Raw genomic sequence first — 22,531 nt, 5'->3', positions numbered from 1 at the left:
CAAAACAAAAATTGTAAGAGATCGTTATTGACAGCAAATAACGTGCCTAAGCTGAGAACTAAAGCACAATAACATAAATAAATAACATGTAAAAAATGAAAAAATCCATATATAATGATTTCTAATAAGATTTGCGATCATGAGTAAAACATCATGCCTCAAAAGATGCGCCACTATTTCGATATAGAATTCAAATGCCAACAGAGAATAAAGATCTATAATTGATCCTTAATTTTCTAATTTGGCAGTAAAGCTGTACTTTTCAAAATAATCCGTAAAAATATTTCCTATTCCTTATATTTAGAATTAAAAAAAGCCGGCTTGGTGGCGCAGTGGTAAAGGCGATAGGTCGTAAATTTATGTTTGTAATTATTTAAAATTTGTTATTGTTCTAGGCAAGAGTGTAAAATCCGACAAGGAAAATGATCCCAGTCACGCCACTAACCAGGCTGGGTAGGACCGGATGTCTTCTGGTCTTACCCAGCCAGATGATTTCTAAGTTGGTCACTCGCCAGTCGGTAGGCTTAATGCCGAGGACCGTGATTCGCAGTCCACGTTAAACTGTAGGTCCAATCCAGATAAACCCATAGTTGGTAAAAGGAGACTTTAAAATATATTTCAATTAATTAATTCAGTATATTTTAATGATGACAAGAATTTCTAAAAAAAATATTATAATATATAATATAATGGCATTTAGGATATTATTACATTTCAATATTTTTTTATTCAGTAAAAATATATTAATTTAGGAATACGTATTTTAAAATATCCATGTTACGAAAAAGAAATCAGGGAAAGAAAAAACCGTAAATCATTTTATTTCCTTCTCGGATCTTAACTGAAAATGTCTAAAAAAAAGTAAATTAGATTTTCTTTCAATCTTTCTTTTCATTCATATTCTGCTAATTTACGCCAGACGAAACGACATGGCAATTAAGTATCCAAAAGGAAAAACTATTAATTATTTACATCATCCTTTTCTTACAAACATAATAAATTTAAAATTTAATAACTTTGCTTTCAAACTTCGAAAAACTGTATCAATCAAATAGCGATTGTATGTAAACACATCACCATATGTAATATTTGCAATATTGCAAATATTTTGAATATGCATAAATATTTGTGCAATATTTTGACGTTTAGACTCGAACCGCCATCATATTATGCCAACGAAAAGGAACTGGCCTCATTTCATCTTCACCAATAAATAATCATTCTTAAATGTCTAAGGAATAATTGATATTGACAGTGTTCCCCAATATTGGCGCAAAATGCAAGAATCACACCTGTTTGAGAACGGGTAATGTTAGAAGAGAAAAATAAGGATTTAAATAATTTAAACATCAAATATTTTAACAAAAATATGAACCGACTTCGGAAAATAAATAAGGAACTTACTAAAAAGTAAACAAAATAATCAAACTTAGATTTTAACACAAAAAAAAAACGTTAAATAAAAGATGTAGATAATATAATCATTGTAATAACTAAATTAAGATAAATAAAAACCTTATCAACTAATCACTTTGAAGTCAATGCAGAGCAATAAAGTAGGTTTGTTTTATTCGTAATTTTGTGTATATGTCACAAAATTATACTATTATTTTTGTATTGTTTAGGCTCGGCACCGATTTCAAACTGATCTGTAAGTAGGTATTAAGCTAAATTGTGTGTATATAGTCGAATACAAATTACGTGTGGTAAATAGGTTAAATAAATAATAATATTTCCGATACGAAAGAAGTTGGACGAATTTTGACACTGGCGGAATTTTTTTACACCTTTAGACTTTAGATTTTTAGCCCAAAAAATGTACTTTTGCTTGATATTCTTATTGATTTTTTCCATTTTATAATAAACTGCAGAAAAAAGAAAATTGCGAACTGAATGGTAACAGCTAAGATCTGAAGAAATTAATAAAAAACTTAATAAAACGATAAAAGAACTGAAAAAGTTGGCTGACATCTAGAAAATCTGCCACCACCAAGATGAAAATAATTGAACTAAAATCAACAAAAGAAAGGCCGACATTTTCACAGATTATTTAAAAAATGTCTTTAAACAGTTCCCGTATGAACTATCTTAAGTTAACGACAATAAATTTTGCTTTTACCATTTAAAATATACTACATTTACCAGATAAAAAAAATCAACAACAACAAATAATAATCAATCCTCAACAAATAATAATCAGAGAGACTAAATGTAAAAAAGCATCTGGATCTAATAACTGATCAAATAACTGGGAAAATATTATAGAAACTATCGGAGAAGGGAGTAAAATTAACATTCATATTTAATGCTATATTACGAACTAATTATTTTCCTAGCATCTGCAGACTAGCTCAAATAATAATGATTCTCTTTTAATTGAAAAAAGGAAGATCATTCCAGAATACCAATTTGGGTTTCGCAATGAGCATGGAACAATTGATCAAGTGCATGGACTTGTTAACAAAATCAATAAGGACTTAAACGCTAAAATATATTATTCAGCTGCGTGTCTATACAGATCTCAGGTCTTTGATAAAGTATGGTAATAACTTGGAAGATGCACATACTCGCCCAACGGAAACAACTTGGACTTAAACATTACCAAATGTATATGTAATGTAACAACGAGTTTAATTCAACGTGTTTGTGTAAAGTACTTCAAAAGAGTGTCAGTGTATCCCATTGTACTCGCTAATTAGCTGAATATGCGAGGTGACAGTGACAGTGCGTAGACTGAAACGTAAGCTTTAAAATATATCTACATAATTGATTAAAAAAGTGTTTTGTATAGGAGATCACTTAATGAAGTGATTTTCTACATGCCATGTATATATAACAAATACTTATTGCCTTCTGGGTAGATTGATGAACTACTAAGAGTAATAAAAAAACTAATTATACTATTCAAAATGTGTAAATATAGCTAGATTTATTTTTACTTTTATAACAGCTTAAATACAAAAATATACAATACCAGCATGAAACTACACGTCAGACAAAAGAAAATGTTCAGCCCTAATGCAAGTTTTTAATCCCGATAGACAAAAGCAATGTTAGAACCGAATTATAAGTGCTTGATGATATTCCACTATTGCCCTATTTCGCAGACGTTAACAATGGATATTTTGTTCCGCGACCCTTATTATCGTGACTGACGGTGAATTGTTCGTGCAGCTCCGGCAGCGCATTTAACTTTAACGCGCATAACATTAATATCACGAGGCACGTACCAATAATTAGATTTATCATAATTGTCATATTAAGTTTATCAACATATGTTAAATTAACGAGACAATTACACTGGTATATATAGGTCACCATCGACAAAATACCTAAAAACAAGTTGATGAAATTGTTTCCGCATCAACCCTAGACTAAATAAAGCAACAAAAGGTCATATCATTGTTAATTTTGGCCTTTTTGTTATTGTTTGAGAATTGGATTTGATGAATCAAACCAATTAAATTTTAAACCAAACCGAAATGCGATTTCTTAAAAAAATTATTAAAATAACTATATAAATACAAATATTATAAAACACAAAAATACTCAAACATAAGATATATAAATATAATGTATATAAATAAAAACAATTAAATGTAGATATAAAAAGCTTCAACCTAATTGACGACCCGATCAAACGCCTCGAAGAAAGTGGTTTCAGTGACTGTATTGGTGGATGGTGGACTACATTACGATTCAACCTAACTGAAAACACAACATATCTCCTGGCAAATATAATCCAAATTGTCTATAGAGCTTTTTCCCTATTTTCATATATCTTTAGTGGGATTAAAATAATACGTATTAAAGTTCCGATCATTTTGTTCCCTCATAGTGAAAGCAAACTAAGTCCGTGTCTGTTTATAATTATTTTTAAAATTTTATTGTGAAAATTGTGGATCGGATAATTAAAATGGTTAAATTATATAACATATGCGAAAATGGCAGAAACATATCAACAAGTAATATTTTAAAGAATAACAACAAAAAATTAAAATGTATGATATATATAATATATTATGGTCAAATCGGAAAGTTAAATCAGAGAGACAACTTAAAGATCTATTAACAATATAATAAAACAATCAGGAGATACTATATTGTCTATGAAATCAGTAGCAGCTTATTGGTTTTGAATTGTATTATATTAATTGAAGGCAAACAAAAAGAGCATAAAGTTTCTTCTTTGTAAACATAATTGTTGAAAACTGAATATTTCTATCTCCATGTGTTAGATCGAAAAAAAATTCTACCATAATTCTCGATCTCGGTTGTAGCCTTAAGCCAAAATATTATTATTATAACCCCTCCCAAAATAATTAAGTTTTTAATCGATGTCACTTTATAAACATATTTTTAAAGGGCAATACAATTTGGCGCTATATATCTTGAACGGCTAAACGCTGGGTAATATTTTCATTATTTATTGTGTCGTTTCGTATTGTGCTTGTATAGAAAAATATGTATATATATATAAACATAAATGCTCTATATAAATAATTGTATACATACCAGGTAAAAACAATGCTAAGTAACACACACATCCTTAATCTAGATAACTAAATTTATTCCAAGGAAAATGACGTCTCGGTTTTTTTATTATTATCCCACAAATACCGAATACGCAATACTTTTAAAACTGAAGATATTATACATGATAACGTAATAATAGTGATTATAATTAATTCACAAAAACTCTGAAAATGCTGATCGTGCTCTATGTGAGGCACACAAAAATAGCGACATAAACAGGAACAAACAATCGCTTTATAGAAATCAGCCACTCAAATACCTTTGTGGAACAATTCAAACGACCCGATCAAACGCCTCGAAGAAAATGGTTTCAGTAACTGTATTGGTGGAATAGTCCTCAACGTCCCAAAAGCAGTGCAGGTACATAATTGAACCCAAGGGTGGAGAAAGAGTGGAGTTCCGCTCAAATCGCCGTGGTTCAATTATAGATCGCTAACAATAAATATTTTTTGAATAAATATATATTTATTTTTTATTTATATCTTAACAATAAAACTTAAAAACGAATAAAAATATCGCTATAAACATGAACATACTCTTAGATTCACTGTCATTGATAAAGCAAAACAAATAAGAACAGATGGTTCTAAATATAAACGTAAATGACGCAGTTCAGACAAAATAACTTCGAAAAATATCCGCGGGGAAATAAAAAACATGGACGGGAAAAAAGCTGAATGGCTTTTTTGTATTTTTGTTCCAGAGGAACACGCGACCGCAGAAAAACTGTTTATTCTGTCGATTCGTGGTATTATGTATGGCCAAATTGTATAGTAGAAACAGAACAGAAGTATGAAGAGAAAACAGAAAAGAAATAGAACAATTATCTGGAAAATAAATAAAAATAAATAAATTCAGGATGGATCCATTAGTATTGTAGAGAGTCGTATAAAATCGAATAAAAAAATCGAATTTTGTAGAATTATACGATTACATATTCCGACGCATCAGTAAGCATTCTGTCTCTTTTTAACTAGGGCAAAATGGGAAAGAAAATCCGGCCCAAGTTTAAAACGAATTTTACATTTTTACAAATTACATACACTGGTTTCTAACACTGATAAATTGATATTATCTTATTGACAATTTATCTTTAATATTGTCTAAATAATCTGGACAATTAAACCTAGACCATTGCCTAATAACAAAAGTATTTTTAGCTCTAATTTATTTTTCGCAGTGAGAATTCACAAAAATAACATAGTTAATGATTTCTTAACTTTTTACTGATATTACCAAAATTGTATCTATTACCATTTTCAAAAAAACCACATAGAGGATAATCAAGTAATAATTTCAAACTGCTTGGAAAAAATTAAACTGACTTCCGTATTGGAGAATGGAGCCCTTTTATTTGTTTATTCCTGCGAATTCACTCTGTGCCCTGATTGCTCACAGTTGAAGATTTCAGCTAGACTTTCTTTCGAATTAATGAAACACTACTTTACACTACTTAATGTATTTTCACTAACTACTCATTAAGTTATCGGTCCACTGACCAAGGCGATCTTTCATATAGGTCTTTCTATCAAAACAACACGACCCTGACCTCACAAATCATCGAGAATTGTGAGTTTAACGAACTTAATTGAAAGAATGAAGGAGTGCAAAAGGATTAGAACACCTCGGTTCGAACCACTTAAGGTGACATGTGTGTCAAGCCTACTCCCAAAGTATACTGAATTTGCGAATCACCTTCTCTTCTAGCCAATTGTTAATTATAAAAGTTTTTTCATATCCCAAATAACCCAAAGGCCAATTTTGGTACTAGCCAAAAAGTTATATTTCCACAGTGAATTCAGAAGAAAAACAAGACACATAGAATCCTTATCCAGTTGATCCTTACCAAAATGAATTTATATTTGCAATTTGAATTATTATTAGTAACTTAGCCTTTTGCCAAAGTACCCATACTTTTTAAAACGGATTCTTCCTAGATATTCGGGTTAACGAGTCTGTCTGTATTTTTCCAACAATTAAACACTAATAAAGTAGCCATCACAATCAAGACTATCGTCTTTTTAACACAGTGGTATGTTTTTGTATCCTTCTCATCTCCTAATGGTTTTTACACAGTATACCAGGTTCTTATTTCAAAAAGATATTGCAACTAATAAAACTAATTGAAAAAAACATATTTCTTGCGAAATAAATAAATAACTAAATAAACACAAAAATTAACTTAATTAACTTCAATTAACTGAAAACATTCTAATAAAATGTTGCAATGTAATGAAAGTGTTATGTCTGATAGTTGAAGATAACACAATTATATTAACTAATTTATTTTAGGTGGAGCAAAACTACGGATGTGTGTTGCAATAGGTAAGCGCCTTTTAATGTTCCAGTGGAAACATTCTGCTGCGTGGACTCAGTGGTGCCCTGCAAGTGATACAGATACTATAGAAGGTTTTACATTCTTTTGGGTATGTCACTGTTACGAATGCAGTATAACGTAATATTCAATGCCACTCATCCTGTAGGAACTAAACCTTAGTGAAACACCTACGATTCTCACCATACTGGATAATGGCTGGAGTCCAATTTCTCCGTCTCAGGGTGATATTTTAGTATGTATCGGATACAAAAATCACTGGGATATTGTTAATGGCCGATCGGGACAAGCTCAACATCTTCATACCGTGGAGGGTTCCAAAGCTCACTTAGTTACTGCTTTAGATCTATACGAGGACCAAGAAATTCAACTGATGCTTTGTTATAATCGTAAGTATCGAATAAATAGTTAAATCGGAATATAATGAAAATATTTTCAGATACATGCCATTTTCAAAAACTGAACGACAGTAACAATTCTTCTGGATCGAGTTTTGATTTTCATTGGAACTCGGCACCAACAGACATAGGTATGACATGTGAGATACCTTATTATACGATATTTAAAAATAATACATCAGATAAAAGATATCAGAACAGAATCAAATGCTTTTAAATTTATTCCCAGAAAAATTAACACAAAATATTTATATTACACTTTGAAAATGTAATATATAGTCTATTCGAAGTTTTTTTGTACATTACATTAAACATCTTGCCGCAATTTGTAAATAGAATAGAATAGACAATACCAATAAAATAGAATCAGATAATATTTTCCTTCTCATTTTATTCCAGTTAAAAAGAGACCCAATACTGTCTGACTTGTTCGAACACGTAAACGAATGAGCCTATTTGACAGGCCGGTTCTCAGACGTATGCAAAATTCTTGAAATCAATAGTGATAAGCTGTATTAGATGTACTATAATGTTATAATAAATTATATTTGATAACATTTTTGTTCAATTATTTTATGTAGATCAGAATTTTGCTGTATATCAAAGCTAAACTAAACTTAGAGTTGATGCGGCAACATTGCGACGTGTTGACGTATGTACAAAATAATTTTGAATAGGTTATAAATATTTTTAATGTAACTAGAACTGTCAAACTATTGCGAATTCCGTATACCATCTGGAAAAATAGATACTTCTAGCAGTACTCTCTGTGAAAGTACTTCTAATATAGTAATAAAAATAATTTTCATTTTTTAATATTTCTGTCAACATGGCAACACAATCTTAAATTAGCCAACTCTGCCAAGCTTTATCCTACTAATAACAAACTAATAACAATATGTCTATACTATATTACGCTGGGTGCGACAAAATTTCTCATTTGAACTGCATCAGTGTACCTTTCACATCTCTTACAACGTGTGACCGAGTGTTATCACAGAAAAGGATAATGTGATAATGCTGATCCAACCTTATGCACAGCAAGATTGGAAATAGCCATGCTTCAGTGTCGATGTGGATAGCTGTCAGTCACAATATGCCACAGAAAACTCTATTCTGTCTAAAAAACAATGAAACTGCAACGTATAAACGATTCGAAATGGCGTTTTCAACCATATTCCATTTTGTCATACTAAGCAGTCTAAAAGTCTTCGACAGTTTGAGCTGGTTTTTCGTCCAATAAGTATTGGAGTTCATATGAACTTCTTTATCTCGCGGACAATTATTTGCCTTTAAAATCGATAATATCAAAATCATCACCATAAATTTCTAAAACTGTTCGACGAGCTTCAACAATAGATTTCTTCAGATCAAAGAACAAAAGTCAAAAAGTATTATCGAAAATGCAGTTTTGAGCGTTCCATGACGTCTGCATATAATAAATAACTCAATAATAATATATGAAAAATATTGCCTATGTACACAAATATCCAAATTATGGAATTTAACAGTTAGGTTAGATTGTTTAACAGTTGTTTATGGAATTAATATGAACTTCTTGATCTCGCGGACAATTATTTGCCTTTCACATCGTCAAAAATTGATAAAATCAAAAGCGACAATTAAGATATGACTGAGCAGCATCACCATACATTTCTAAAAGTGTTCGATGAATCAATAGATTCCTTCAGATCAAAGAACAAAAGTCAAAAATTATTATCGAAAATGTATGTTCGAGCTTTCCATTCGATTAGCGTCTGCATATATTAAATAACTCAATAATACTATATGGACAATATATGCCTATGTACACAAATTCAAAATTATGGAATTTAACAAATAGGTTAGATTGTTTAACAGTTGTTTATATTAATACTTCACATTTCAATCAATAGATCTCGCTGATGAAAATTGAAATAGTCATAATGTATACCAATAGAAATAATATTATTCCGAGAAAAGCACCTATCCTTTTAAAAAATTCCACAAGTTGTTTACTATATGAAAAAAGAACTTGTTGGAACTTAAAATAAAAGTCAATCACGGATTACAAAATCATAATAAATAGAATAATAATTTTACAATTTAATTTCAGTAGTATATAGTAGTATGTATTACATTAACAGTCTTGTTGATTTTTTGATTTAATAAGTTTGAGAAGCTTTAGATTTAATAAGTTCGAGAAGGTAGTAATTTCTTCAAATGCTAGGGCTAAAAATTTCATATTATACCTTAATTAGATTTTGAAAATCTTCGTGAAAATTAGCAATTTATGTACACAATAGTTATCGTATTTGTAATAATAAAAAAAATATTTCAGAAGAACTGAATGAGAGGAGAATTAGAGGAACTTAATGCATCGTTGAATAATTATGGATAGAACTTGAGTGTACCACCGTTATCTTGAATTAAAATAAAACGCTATTTTTACTATAAATATAAATTTTCTGTTTTCTATTTAATTTCCACGATCTTATTAAACAATCTCTAAACTGGCTTGCAAATAATACTAAACTCTGATTACTTCAAACATAATATTTTTTCAGTCTGTGCATTTCCATATGTTATTGCATTCACTTCAAACACCATGGAAATTCGTTTGGTGGTTAATGGAAACTTAATCCACACCATGACCATGCCCAAGCTCCAATTAATCACGAGCAAGAACGACATTTTCTTCGCCACCACAGCTCCCGAATTCTTCCCGAATCGTAATGATAGGTTATTCGTGGATACGCGACAACAGGAATTGCAGAAGGTGTCACCGCCATCAAGCCCAAATGGTAAAATACTCCATTCTAAATCTGGAATATAAATATGTTAAAAGCTTTTATTACAGCTTCTCCTGATATAAAACCATTGCGGATCTATAGAATCCCTATTCACGCACTCAGCAGAAACGCACACCCTGATTATGCAGTAACATCATCGAACTCTCCACCAGTTTGGAAATCAGCAGACAGCAAACTAACGGTATGTATAAAATATAAACGAATCATTCTCCATTAAACTACAGATAAAAAAGTAATAATCAAGTATAACATTTTACAGTTAACTAAATATTATTTAAAACTTAAAAAAAATTAAGCTGCATTCACCATTTAATCAAAATGAATAAAAATAAGACTAACTTTTTAAACTGTCTGAATCACTATTGAAACATGCACCTTTTATCTGTCATACATGATCTGTACACTTTTTGTGTCACCGTTCAACAAGTCCCCCATTCTTTCCATAAAATAAAATAGTATTTTGAAACATATTAACACTGTGTGTTTTACACCCTATCATATTTTATAACTTAAATACGATATATATTTTCCAATTTATATGGGTTTGCTCGTTTCAATCGTTTTTCATTGAAACAAGTTGAAAGTATCTTCTGTCTAATCAACATATATATTTAATTTTGAGTCTAATTTACGCTCAGCTTTTTATCTAATGGGATGTATTTTTAACCGACTTCTAAAATGGAGGAGATTCTATGTTCGGCTGTATATATATTTTTTAATGTATTTTCGCCGATTTCTCCGTCAATTATGGACCGATTTTCAAGATTCTTTTTTTATTCAAAAGAGTGCCCTTCCGAGATGGTCCCATTGGAACAAAGTTAGAATCACATGGGGGGAAGGGGAGACAATCGAGGAAATACCTCAAATTTCAAAGGCATGTACAATGTTTTCACATATTTTTTATCTAAAGTAATCAGCTATTTGGGTATAATATTATTGCTGATTTGATGTGATGAAAAATTGAAAGCAGTTCATTGTACAAGCCATTCAGTTTGCTTTTTAAGCACTACCCACATCATATGAGAACTCGTCGAAACACTGTATCCAGCTATTTTTGTGGTGTAATTGTTAGAACGTTAAGATGACAAACGGGGCTCACGGGTTCGATTCCCAACAGAGCAGCAACTTTCTTTTTTCTAGTTTGCTTGGAACATTTGTCCAAATCACCTAGTCTGTGTAACAGGCACGGTATTTGAAACATTGCTGATTTTCAATAATTGTTTCATTATTCCTATTTTTCCTCATACGGGCTGTACTTTTACTTGGGCTATCCATTGTAATACTTATTGTAATTTATTGACTACATATCTAATACTAAAAAGAGAAAAAATATTTAAATAAACAAGAAACTTACTAAAATGTAAAAATAATCAAACTTTTAACACAAAAAAAACGTTTTAAAATAAAATATATACGTAACAGTCCTTGTAATAACTAAATAAAATCAGTCTGAAATCGGTGCCGCGCTCTCAAAACAATATAAAAAAAAAAACAAATCTAATTTAATATAACTATTTGGGCACTATACCGACTCCAAACTGATTTTTATTTAATTATTACAACGATTATTACGTTCATATTTTATTTTAAAATGTTTCTTTTTTGTGTTAAAAGTCTGTTATTCATAAAGTTTCTTATTCATTTTTTGAAGTTGGTTCAATTTTTCAATTTGGTTTCAAGATTTAAAATTCAACATGGTGGAGATTAACTGTCATTTTGAATTATTGTTATATATTTAAAACAAAGCATTTAACATTTCTTAGTGTCAGTGTCAGTTTAGGAAAATAAACCAATCAATTTAACTTAATTTAATCAATTTACACTACTCTTAATCTTTCAGATACATTTTAAATGAACGAAACGATTTGTATCACACGATTATTTTATTTTTCTTTCAAACGTTGCACTTTGCTCTCTTAGAATTCACTTTTTAACTTTTTTCTTCTCTTCATCTCTTAACTGTAACATGTCAAAAAAAGGTAGATTTACAACAAATAATGTTTTACTTGATTGGACCACTATTGTCAAACGAAGCTTATATAGGTTGCAAAGACGTATGCATATGTCTAATAGTTTTGCAGGGTTCTTGAAGGATTGCATGCAAAGTCTCTTTGGACTCTGTTTAGATAGTTTATTATTTTTGTTACACCCTTTCTGAAAATGTTTATCATTCTCAATTTCAAAAAATTAGTGATAAGAATATTTAGGTCTTACAAAGACTAAAGTTTTAGTTAAATATTATTTCCTATACCCTCAGATCTAGTAATGTAATTAAATCAAAGACGCTAAGATCTTGAAATGGTTTAGGAATAAATGGTTCTTTTCTCAGTATATACGAGCACAATTTAATTTATTAGTAGATTGAATAGTATTTAAACAAGTACGAAAAATAGATCCGTATATAGTTTCCATTAACTTTTACTTTCAGGTCCCTGAACCGCCAAGGGTTTCAAGAAGCGCCACCAGCTCGCCAGTACCACCGATGAAAGTGAAGCTTCAACCGACACTGAAATGATAGCCGTTACCCATGTACAGAATTCGTCAGATGAGCAATTTAAACTAGTACTATTAGGATAAGTTGTATCATAAAGAAACGCGAGACCATATTACCCCCAACTGTTAGTAGTTTTACATAAATTATACCAAACCTAGCGATTAAAATTGTATTGGAACTTTTACACCTTTGATCGGTTTAACAAATATTAGATTCTAGCACATTTACAAACTTCACCTACGAAGGGCATATTTTTCTATCTACCTCGTGGTAGTTTAAATTGTATTAACAGCTCAAGAATAAGTTTAGTGACTGCAATATAAGTACTTGATTTTAAAGCTATCGTACTTAATATTTTTATTAAAATGAAATTATTGGCAAGAGTATTTTTGAAACATTTTATATATACCAGTTCATTTAATTACGTTTTAATACTTATAATTAATCTAAAACCTAATCAAGGAACTTCATGTTCTTCTGAATTCTCATGCAAATCGAGTTAGTACACGACACAGAAAAAAAATGTACTAAATAACGAAAGAAAAGAGCATTTTAGACAAAGTATACGTATACTATGTACATGGATTTTAGTCATGCCAACTTATATTGATAAAAAATTATCTGGTATATAATAAGTGATTCAAAACTAAAGAAAAACTATCTTTATCTAATTTCGTTACATAAACTATACTATATAATGTATTCTTATATAACTATTATTAACATATTAATCCAACATAGAAGTTACCGGAGATGTATATCTGAAATAATACTTCCTTACAGTTTTTCCATACGTGTATGTGATGTCATTCAAATATATATACAGACTGTTAGCACGAAACACTCTGTTTATATAGTTACTAACTATGTGTAACTAATTTTTTTTAACTTTTAATTCAGTGCGTCTATTTCAACAATGAACGAACGGGTACGTTCGTCCATCTGTACTACCGAAAGTTTTTCATATGTGGTTCAGTAGAAATAAAAAAAAATCAAAATCATTTAAAATACTTAAATTTATCTTTTTCGAATATGTTTGGGCTCAAAATATATGTAGTTGCGTGTCTGTAAATGTTAGACTTTCTATATAAATACATAATGGAAAGCAATTTAAAAAATATATGTTTACAAAGCAAGTACATATTTTTTATCTAAAATATGAATAAAAAATTGCTTACCATCACGATATGAGTGTATTGCTGGACGGTCTATAGTCAACCGGTAATTAATTCATAAAATGATTTTATACCCAACATAAGCCAGTTAAAAACATAGAAACGGAATTAAAAACGTTCACCAAATTAATTGTCTTCGCCATATTATCAACAAATAACTATTTATTGAATATATATAAAAAATATATGTTTGTTTTGTGTAAAATAATGTACAATAAACATAAATTATGGTTGTGAAACTAAAATGTTCTGTGTATTAAAATTAGCTTGATGTATAGAAAATAATTTGCTACTGAACCATTTCGTAGATTTTAGGCTGTATAAAGCGCTAGTGTGGTGTCTTGATCTTTGACTGATCTTAGCCTATGATACATAAAAGAAGAAATTTAAGTAAGACTTATAACTACCTATAGACCTATAACGACCCTGTATCCGTTTACGTTTCTCACTTTAGCAAAGGAACTTTGTCATGCATTTTACGTACAGGGTGATATTAACTTAAGTGTAGATTTTCTATCTAAATTTCCGAAATCACACGTTAATATTTCTGGTCAAAATGAAAGTTACTTATTTTCTTTATCGTCCCTGTCTATAAGTAGATGTCGTTCGGATCGACGGGTTATATGTAAAATGAATGAATGTTCATATTTGGTGTAAAACTGTGTACAATACATTTCGTGGACAAATTTAAAAAAGGAAAATTTAAAATTTTGTAAGAAAATTCCTGCTTGCATTCATATTTGAAGAAACACATTTTTAAATAAATTGAAGTATACTTTTATTTATATAAAACCTCAATACAATGTTCTATATCAATCACTTAGTAATGCTAAAATACAGTTCGGTAATCTCACTTATATAGTTTGCTCATTAAAGTTGCATGAAAACAAATTAGTCACCGTGACCAAACGATTACCCAAAAAAGAACTCTCCAATTGAGCAGCAAATCAAGGCAATAACACCTGCCAATAAGTATGTTTTTAATTATAACAGAAATATATAATTGGTTTATCAGTTAGATCGAAATATGTCACAGACTAATAAAATGATTAAAAATAAATGATGATGTCATTGTTTATATGAAAATTAGGTTTTCAATAATAATACAACTAGTAACTAATAGATGAAACTTAAAAATTTAATTCGACATAAAAGAAAAATTACATTTCAGCAAACAATCTAAAATACAACCTAAACAAAAAAAAAAGATAAATAAAAAAATAATGACACAGCAACTTCCAAACGCAATAAATAAATGAAACTACTTTCAATCATGCAAGATCTTGATATCGAGTTGGTCGGACAAAAAGCCTGAAACCAAAAGAAATGGTTCCAGAGTAACCAATTTTCATTGACTATGATATAATTAAGAATACATATGAATTATAACAAAGATAGATAATTGTAATGGCAGATAACAGCATTAATAATAGTAATGATAAATAATAGCGATGATAGATAATAGCAGTAGGAATTGAAAGCAATAACAAACTCGCTAAAATGAAGTATAGCACATGCCCACGGTACGATAGGAACAGGGGAATGCTTATAATACTAATAAGTAATTATAGTAAACATACAATGGAATCAATTGTCAAGAAAGAAGCGTTATACCCTGCCACCATAGTTGCACCACCACCCATTTAGTATAAAGCTAGAATAAGTTGTGCGCTGGCTTTAAACGACAGAACTAATTCTAATTAAGGTGCTACGGGGATCAAGGGAAAGAGTAAAAGGAAAGTAGGCTATATATGCTACCACCATAGTCAGCAGCAATACTAGCAATTGGCATCATTGGCGTTTATGTATATTAAAATAGTTATAATTAATACTTTATGGTAGCAATCATAAAATGCTGTTAATCTAGATTTTAAAACAGTTTATAAATTATTAAAAAAAAAGATAAAAAATATGGAATGGAATACTCACAAAGACGCCATATTAATGGAAATTCCTTAAGTTGATCAACACTAAACGTCAGTGATTTCTAATCACTGAACTGTTTGTTACTACTTCGAAACTGAATTGTTATGAAATTGTTCTGACCCTTAAACTTACCAAATCTTACATCTGGCCAGTGGTGCTAACTACCCGTTTTGAGAGTATTAGTAACAGAAGCAGAACCCACGCAAACAAATAAGAGGCAACCCTGTTTTGTTGATTTCACAGTACTATTTAAAGTTGTCCAGAAAGCATAAGTAACCTTCAATATGAAAGAGGTATAATATTCGAATTACAGTTTATGGCATTGTCACTTTCCTTGGATTACATACGTTTCTTTACGTTTTTTTTTTTGGAATAGAGAAAGTATAATTTAAAAACAACGCTCTTACATGGGTTAATCAGAAATTAAATGGGTCTGTCATCACTGTTGTCGTCTCTGTGTTTGCCTTAATACGTGTTGACTCATAAAAATAAATAATTGCAAGTGACAGAAATATAAAATTATGAACATAAATCTTCTCATCATTTGATATATTACAACAGTAAAATGCTACCTTCGTTACAACTAGCTTTATGATTTCAAAAGAACGATAAAGAAAACATTTTGGATCTCACTTTTTATATTCTTACTTCTTTATATTCAAAGTTTCCATTATTCAATTAATTTGTGAAAACAAATTTCGTCTATAACATTTTATACTTTATACAAATACATCCAGAAAAATAATAAAAACATGTACCCATTCTGAAAACTTCCTTAAAAATGTGTTTCTTCAATTACCTATTTTAATCGAAATTATTTAAATTGTAAAGAAGAGATACTGATATTCCATTAAGGCAATAAACATGAATAATGATTATTGTGGACTTATACTCGCCCAACTATCATAATCTTTATCTCTTAAAAACAACTATAAAAAAATGTACAGTTAATATCTAATAGTAAGAACTTATAACAACACATAATATATAATACCAAAATATTTTATCAAAATGTTACTTTGTCTAATATCCTAATAAGAATATAGAATCTATTGCATGTTAGACTTTCATAAATTTATCGAGCTCCAGTTTTCATAACTGCTCACCACTATTTCCTCATAAATATTGCATTACTTTACTGTAAACTATTTGTATGTCACATAGATACTGGTACTGTATATTACGACGAATGTTATTTAAAAAATCATGTGACTATATCAACATATCCTGATAGAAATATAACATAAGTTTGTTTAAATAATATATTTAAAAAAACAAGTACAGAACTATATAATCTTTAAAATAGAGGCTCAGATGTATGGTTCTAAAATAGTTTTATCTTGAAAAAATATATTCGGAACCAAAAGATTATTTAATGCATATCATTCGAGGGTATATATTATTAAAGATCATAAAATATTATTTTATATAATCAAAAATATATCAAAACTAAGTTGAACGAAGGGTGATTTGATATAGTAATATACAGTGTATCGCAGTTCCCATTCATTGTGTAGTTGGTTTTATTGAAAATAATTTATATCGGTTACAGATTTGTACATTAATATATGAAACTGTTCTCCATTGATAAATCTATTTACGAATTAATAGAATAGTAGAAAAATTGAACATGAAGATAATAAATAAAATTCGTGTACAAAACGAAAGTAAAGTTGTTTTATTCTAATTTACCTTGTTCCATTTCCTGAAATTACAATTATCCATAAAAATTCTCGCATAAAACTCTCCAACGAATATGATACACAGTTAAGATGTTCCACAACAGCGTTGATTTTCGGCTTCTGTAAATATCGAAGTGTTTGCCCTAATAATTACTTATTTTCAAATCATTTGACTGTAGCTGTAGTCTGCTCTTCTAATTTAACTCTAAAAAATATTTTCTTCACTGATTATAGTTTTACCCCCCAAGCCATCGTCAACTTTCTTTATGAGAGAAAAGTCACAATTGTGTAACAATAATTTGATTAACACATTCGCTGCCAATAACGCGCTAGCGGGTAATAAGAAGCTTTCAACGGATGTCAATTACATTTTTACGCGTTATAGGTGCGGTCGTTTTTCTACGCCTTCTCTTCAGTTCGGCACTAGCAGTGTGCCCATATAATTCTATCGAAATTATCTGAAAACTATAGGTAGAGTTATTTACATGCTTGGTTTCGATTTTTCCTTTTTGATTCATATATATTACAGAATTGCATATGACGGGAAAAAATATCGATATATCAGGGCGCTCTCGTCCTAATAGTGGAAAAATAGATATGAAACGTACCCTAACTTTACAATTAATATTCAGGCAATCGTATTCCAATTTACGACTTTTGTTTGTCCACGAGAGGAAAAGAAAGCAGGAAAGGTAATACGAAAGCAATGTAAAAATTGTTATTTACAACAAAAAGACACCTGCATGCTCCGGATATCCTGGTTTCTGTTTAGACTACACAAAAATTAGTCATGAGTGACTTCTTATGTTTTTTCTGAATAAGGTTTTTCTATTTAGGGAATTTTTCAATTTACTTGAATAGATATTTTGTTTGTAGTAACATTTACTTAGTTGATTCATTATTTATATTATTTATATTATTTTTATTATTCATTATTATTCATTATATATATATATATATATATATATATATATATATATATATATATATATATGTATGTTCCTACTCTGTTCATTTAAATCCGCTACGCGCTCGCGCGTTATTTGGCCATCGGCAATAAAATTTAACCTCACTGCCAATCATGCTCTAGCGCGTGATACAAAAGAAAAAAAATGTGTTAAAGAATATTAAAATCTAAACTAAACACACGTTAAGAACGTTATTGGGAATATTTTATTGTTATAATCAGAAAAAACGTAGTCGGCTTCTAGGGTAAGTATTTGATCCCAGATCAGCAGCGAACGTGTTAAGTATAATAATCATAATCAACACATATAAATATATTGAAAAATTCTAACACATCATGCTTTTTGTCAATTGTAAATCGTTATCTGAAAACTACCTCTGAAAAATCCCTTTTCCAAAAATTATTCGTCGATTTTGTCAAAATAAAGTGATTGACGAATTTTGTAGTATGTACAACATTTCCAAAAGACAAAGACAACAAAGACAGCAAAGACAGAAATCGCCATATATCCACATAATCCTACTTTGAGACATACTATCTTTAAAAATTGAACAACTGTTCAAAAGTAAGAAAAGTATTTGTTGACATAATTTTACAAAACGGAGGTTATAACCCAACATAATGCAAGATCTTTAAAAGTTATACCAGATAAAGTCAAAAGAAACATCACAGAGAACTATAAAAAATATTTCACAACATGTATTAATTTAGCTAATGAAATACACAGGACCTTAAGTACAGATTTTTAGTTAAATGCCATTTAATATAATCATGTGTGCTTATTATACCTTAATAGATAATGAAATTAAAAAACAGTTTTCATATAGAGTCTATTCAAAGTTTTTTTAGTAATGCGTCGTGGATATTTCTGACGTCGAAACATTACAATGTTGCCGCATCAACTCTGAGTTTTAATTCAGTTTGGCTTTGACATACAAAAAAAACTACAGTTAATTATACAACCACAATAATTTATAAGTAATTAGTTAAAAACCTCTTATCACCATTTCTTTCAAGAATTTTGCATACGTCTGTCAGCTAGTCGCCGTCCGGTTGTCAGATGTACGCTAAATTATTCAAAATATTAGTTATAATTATTACAGTTTATAAACCGGCAATCTAATTTTTGCGTAGTCTAAACAGAAACCAGGATATCCAGAGCATGCAGGTGTCTTTTTTTGTAAATAACAATTTTTACATTGCTTTCTCATTACCTTTCCTTCTTCCTTCTCCTCTCGTATTTTCAAAACATGTTCGTTGATAACCGCTTTGCAAGTAGATTTGAACGGAGCCTTTAGTTACCTTTTTATGATAGACAAACGAAAGTCGTAAATTGGAACACGATTGTCTGAATATTAATTGTAAAGTTAGGATACGTTTCATATCTATTTTTTCATTTCTTTGGTATTTATACATTTTATTTCTTTGGTAAAAGTTAAAATAGCATTCAATTGGGTTTTGTTGGTCATTATATTTATTAATAGTTAATTGCAGATATATTGCTGATTGAGAAGGATATTCCATCAAAAACTGTTTGGATATGTAGAAGGAAGAGAATAGAATCATCAGATCAATAGATCAACCATAAGACCTTCGGTTTGGATGCACTCGATAAGACATACTAAGGAAGTAATTCATAAATGGTGGAATCATGAACATGTCAATCACAACTTTAGACAGATTAGAAATTAACAGTTTAGTGATTGAATTGGACAGTGAGTCGTAAAGTGAAAGTGACTGAAGGAAACTTTCAGGATATGTGATAATGCTGCGCAATGCGGGAAATTATTGAGACAGAATGATGAGAGGGAAACAACTAAAGGTATTCACATAATTAATTGAATGTAACTGTAGAAAATGGTATTGTAGGAGGTGAACGATTTGTGTGCACAGATATGATTGTAAATATTCAAAATTAAACATAAGCATTAGGTTAGAACGTATGAGGAGAGAATGAATACAAACTGTTTTGTAGATATGGTAAATGTATTAGACAGAATTCAGTGATGAATGACCCAGTATGAAGAATGGTGTACACATATAGTAGCAGAAGAAATAAGAGATACAATGATACCAAGATGACTTGACAAGTAAACACACTATCGAAGGAAACAAGAACTAAACGTAAATCGGTAAATATGCTCTCGAATGAAAGTAAAATACGTTTCTCAGATATAGAATTGTTAATTAGGTGTGTTAGGTCTTCAGGGGGATAACACTACATAAAAAACGCGCCTAGAAACTCTACCTCATTGATGGTGTGGAAAAGAGTTCAATGTAAACAAAATCTAACCTACAAACTATTATACCTGTGTTTTTAATTGTAGCCTGAAGTCCTTCGAGAATATATGTATTAGATGTACTATAATGTTAAAATAAATTATATTTGGTAATATTTTGGTTCAATTATTTTATTTAGATTAGAATTTTCTTGTATGTCAAAGTCAAACTGAACTAAGACTCAGAGTTGATGCGACAACATTGTAATGTTTCGACGTAATATTGCATCTATAGAGTTTTAAGAACTAATATAACTTGCATTCGAGTCTATTAAAAAATATTCTAAATTTCACCCAATAAGATGAAATATAAATATTAATTGCTTGCATGTATTTTGATCCAATGCGCATCATTATAAATAACTCTTAAACAACCTAATATAACTATAAAATGCCATAATTTTCATATTTCTCCATCTACATAAAATAAACGTTTTTTATTTAGGATTATTGAGTTAATGAGTCTACAGATGCTAATCATGAAAGGCTCAAAATTACATTTTCAACATCCATTACTTTTGTTGTTTGATTTAATGAAATCTAGTCTCCAACTCATCAAACATCGTAGAAACGTATGGTGTTTCTACTTCATGATATAGCAGTTACTTTAATTTCAACGGTTTGAAAGGTGCGATACTGATCTCAATGAACGACAAGCGACCAAGAACGACTTTGTCTCTGCTATCGACGTTTCAATTGTCATACAAATTGAATGACGTGTTGTTGCAAAAAGGATTAACCTTCTGATTACCACTTATTCAGATCGATGCAGAATGATTTCACTTATTCACTTTAATTCGCAGTCGAAAAAAGAAAGATGGAAAGTATTTATGAGAAGTTAATAATAGAAAATATTTTGATTAATATGCATTGTAACAATTTTTCTCAATAATTGCCTTTTTGAAATGAAAAAATTATCAGAATGTATGTTTATACAGAATACCTAATTTATACTGAAACAAATTTCTAAAAATTGGCATAACAATAATTGGTAAAAACGTCAACAATCCGTTTTGGTCGAACACTGAATGCAAATTGGAAAATGGAAACATTCAATTCAATAAAGCTGACGTTTTGGCCACTCTACAAGGTACTTTCAAGAGAAGCCCGCGAGAAGGTTTTGAGGTTTATTAACAGAAAATAACCTTCAAAAGATAGACAGTCTAGGCCAACCCTATCGGGTATCCTCTATCTTTCCGATATTACTTAAATAGAATAACCTAATTAGGAGATATACAATCTCTAACGATTAATATTTTAGTCATTAAACGCAACCCCAATCCAAAAGCCAATAATTCAATTGAATTGATTGGATGTTTTGTTTTGCTTTGCTTCGATTTAAGTACGATTTTAAGAAGCAAACAGTGCAAAAACAAATCCTCCAAGATTTACTTGAATAATTAACTTTTGCCTAATTAGGGCCAAACGCATTGAAAACGGATATAGCCTTTTATCTGGCTAATAAAAGAGAATATAAAGCAGTTTAAATTTTACCTCATTCAACAATACAATTCAAACGTTGCAGTAAACTCACATAACACTGGCCTTTAATTATGTTTCCTATTTAAAAGTAATTTAACATAGAACTTTATATGAAGCTGGCCAAAAATATGAATAAACCAGTTCTTCAATAATATCAAACATTATATTATTGGCAAAGTTTTGAATTTACAAAAATTGTTCCAGTCCTTATACTTTAATAAAAATTACCGAATTTATATATATATATATATATATATATATATATATATATATATAACTAATTAATTAATATGTTGTTTAAATAAAGATCGATATGCTTGACCTCCGTTTCCCAACTATTCTATAATAGCACTGAAAGAAATAAATTAAATTATTATTCTGAAATCTATTAATAATGGTCACGCCACGCAAGGCCTTCCACTTCTGTTTTCATTGCTAAAACTTTATTTAAAAATCAGCCAGTCG

General features: G+C 29.8%; 1 protein-coding gene across 2 annotated transcripts in view; it reads left to right on the top strand.

The window, feature by feature from the left end:
- Positions 1–14,951, top strand: part of LOC143206694 (GTPase-activating Rap/Ran-GAP domain-like protein 3) — a 221,983-nt gene extending 207,032 nt beyond the window's left edge. The window contains exons 14-19 of one of the 2 annotated variants that reach the window (XM_076419361.1): positions 6,829–6,962; positions 7,020–7,260; positions 7,311–7,400; positions 9,816–10,052; positions 10,109–10,242; positions 12,490–14,951. In XM_076419361.1, coding sequence (XP_076275476.1) covers positions 6,829–6,962; positions 7,020–7,260; positions 7,311–7,400; positions 9,816–10,052; positions 10,109–10,242; positions 12,490–12,576 — 923 coding nt within the window. In that variant the 3' untranslated portion in view covers positions 12,577–14,951. The remainder of the gene's footprint in view (positions 1–6,828; positions 6,963–7,019; positions 7,261–7,310; positions 7,401–9,815; positions 10,053–10,108; positions 10,243–12,489) is intronic. The other variant, XM_076419360.1, reaches the window with a different exon arrangement.
- Positions 14,952–22,531: the final 7,580 nt, after the last annotated feature.

This window comes from Rhynchophorus ferrugineus, unplaced genomic scaffold (assembly GCF_030347505.1).
Source record: "Rhynchophorus ferrugineus isolate W39M unplaced genomic scaffold, kcgeb_rfMv2 rfM1, whole genome shotgun sequence".
Lineage (NCBI taxonomy): Eukaryota > Metazoa > Arthropoda > Insecta > Coleoptera > Curculionidae > Rhynchophorus > Rhynchophorus ferrugineus.
This window is presented reverse-complemented; position numbering and strand designations above follow the sequence as displayed.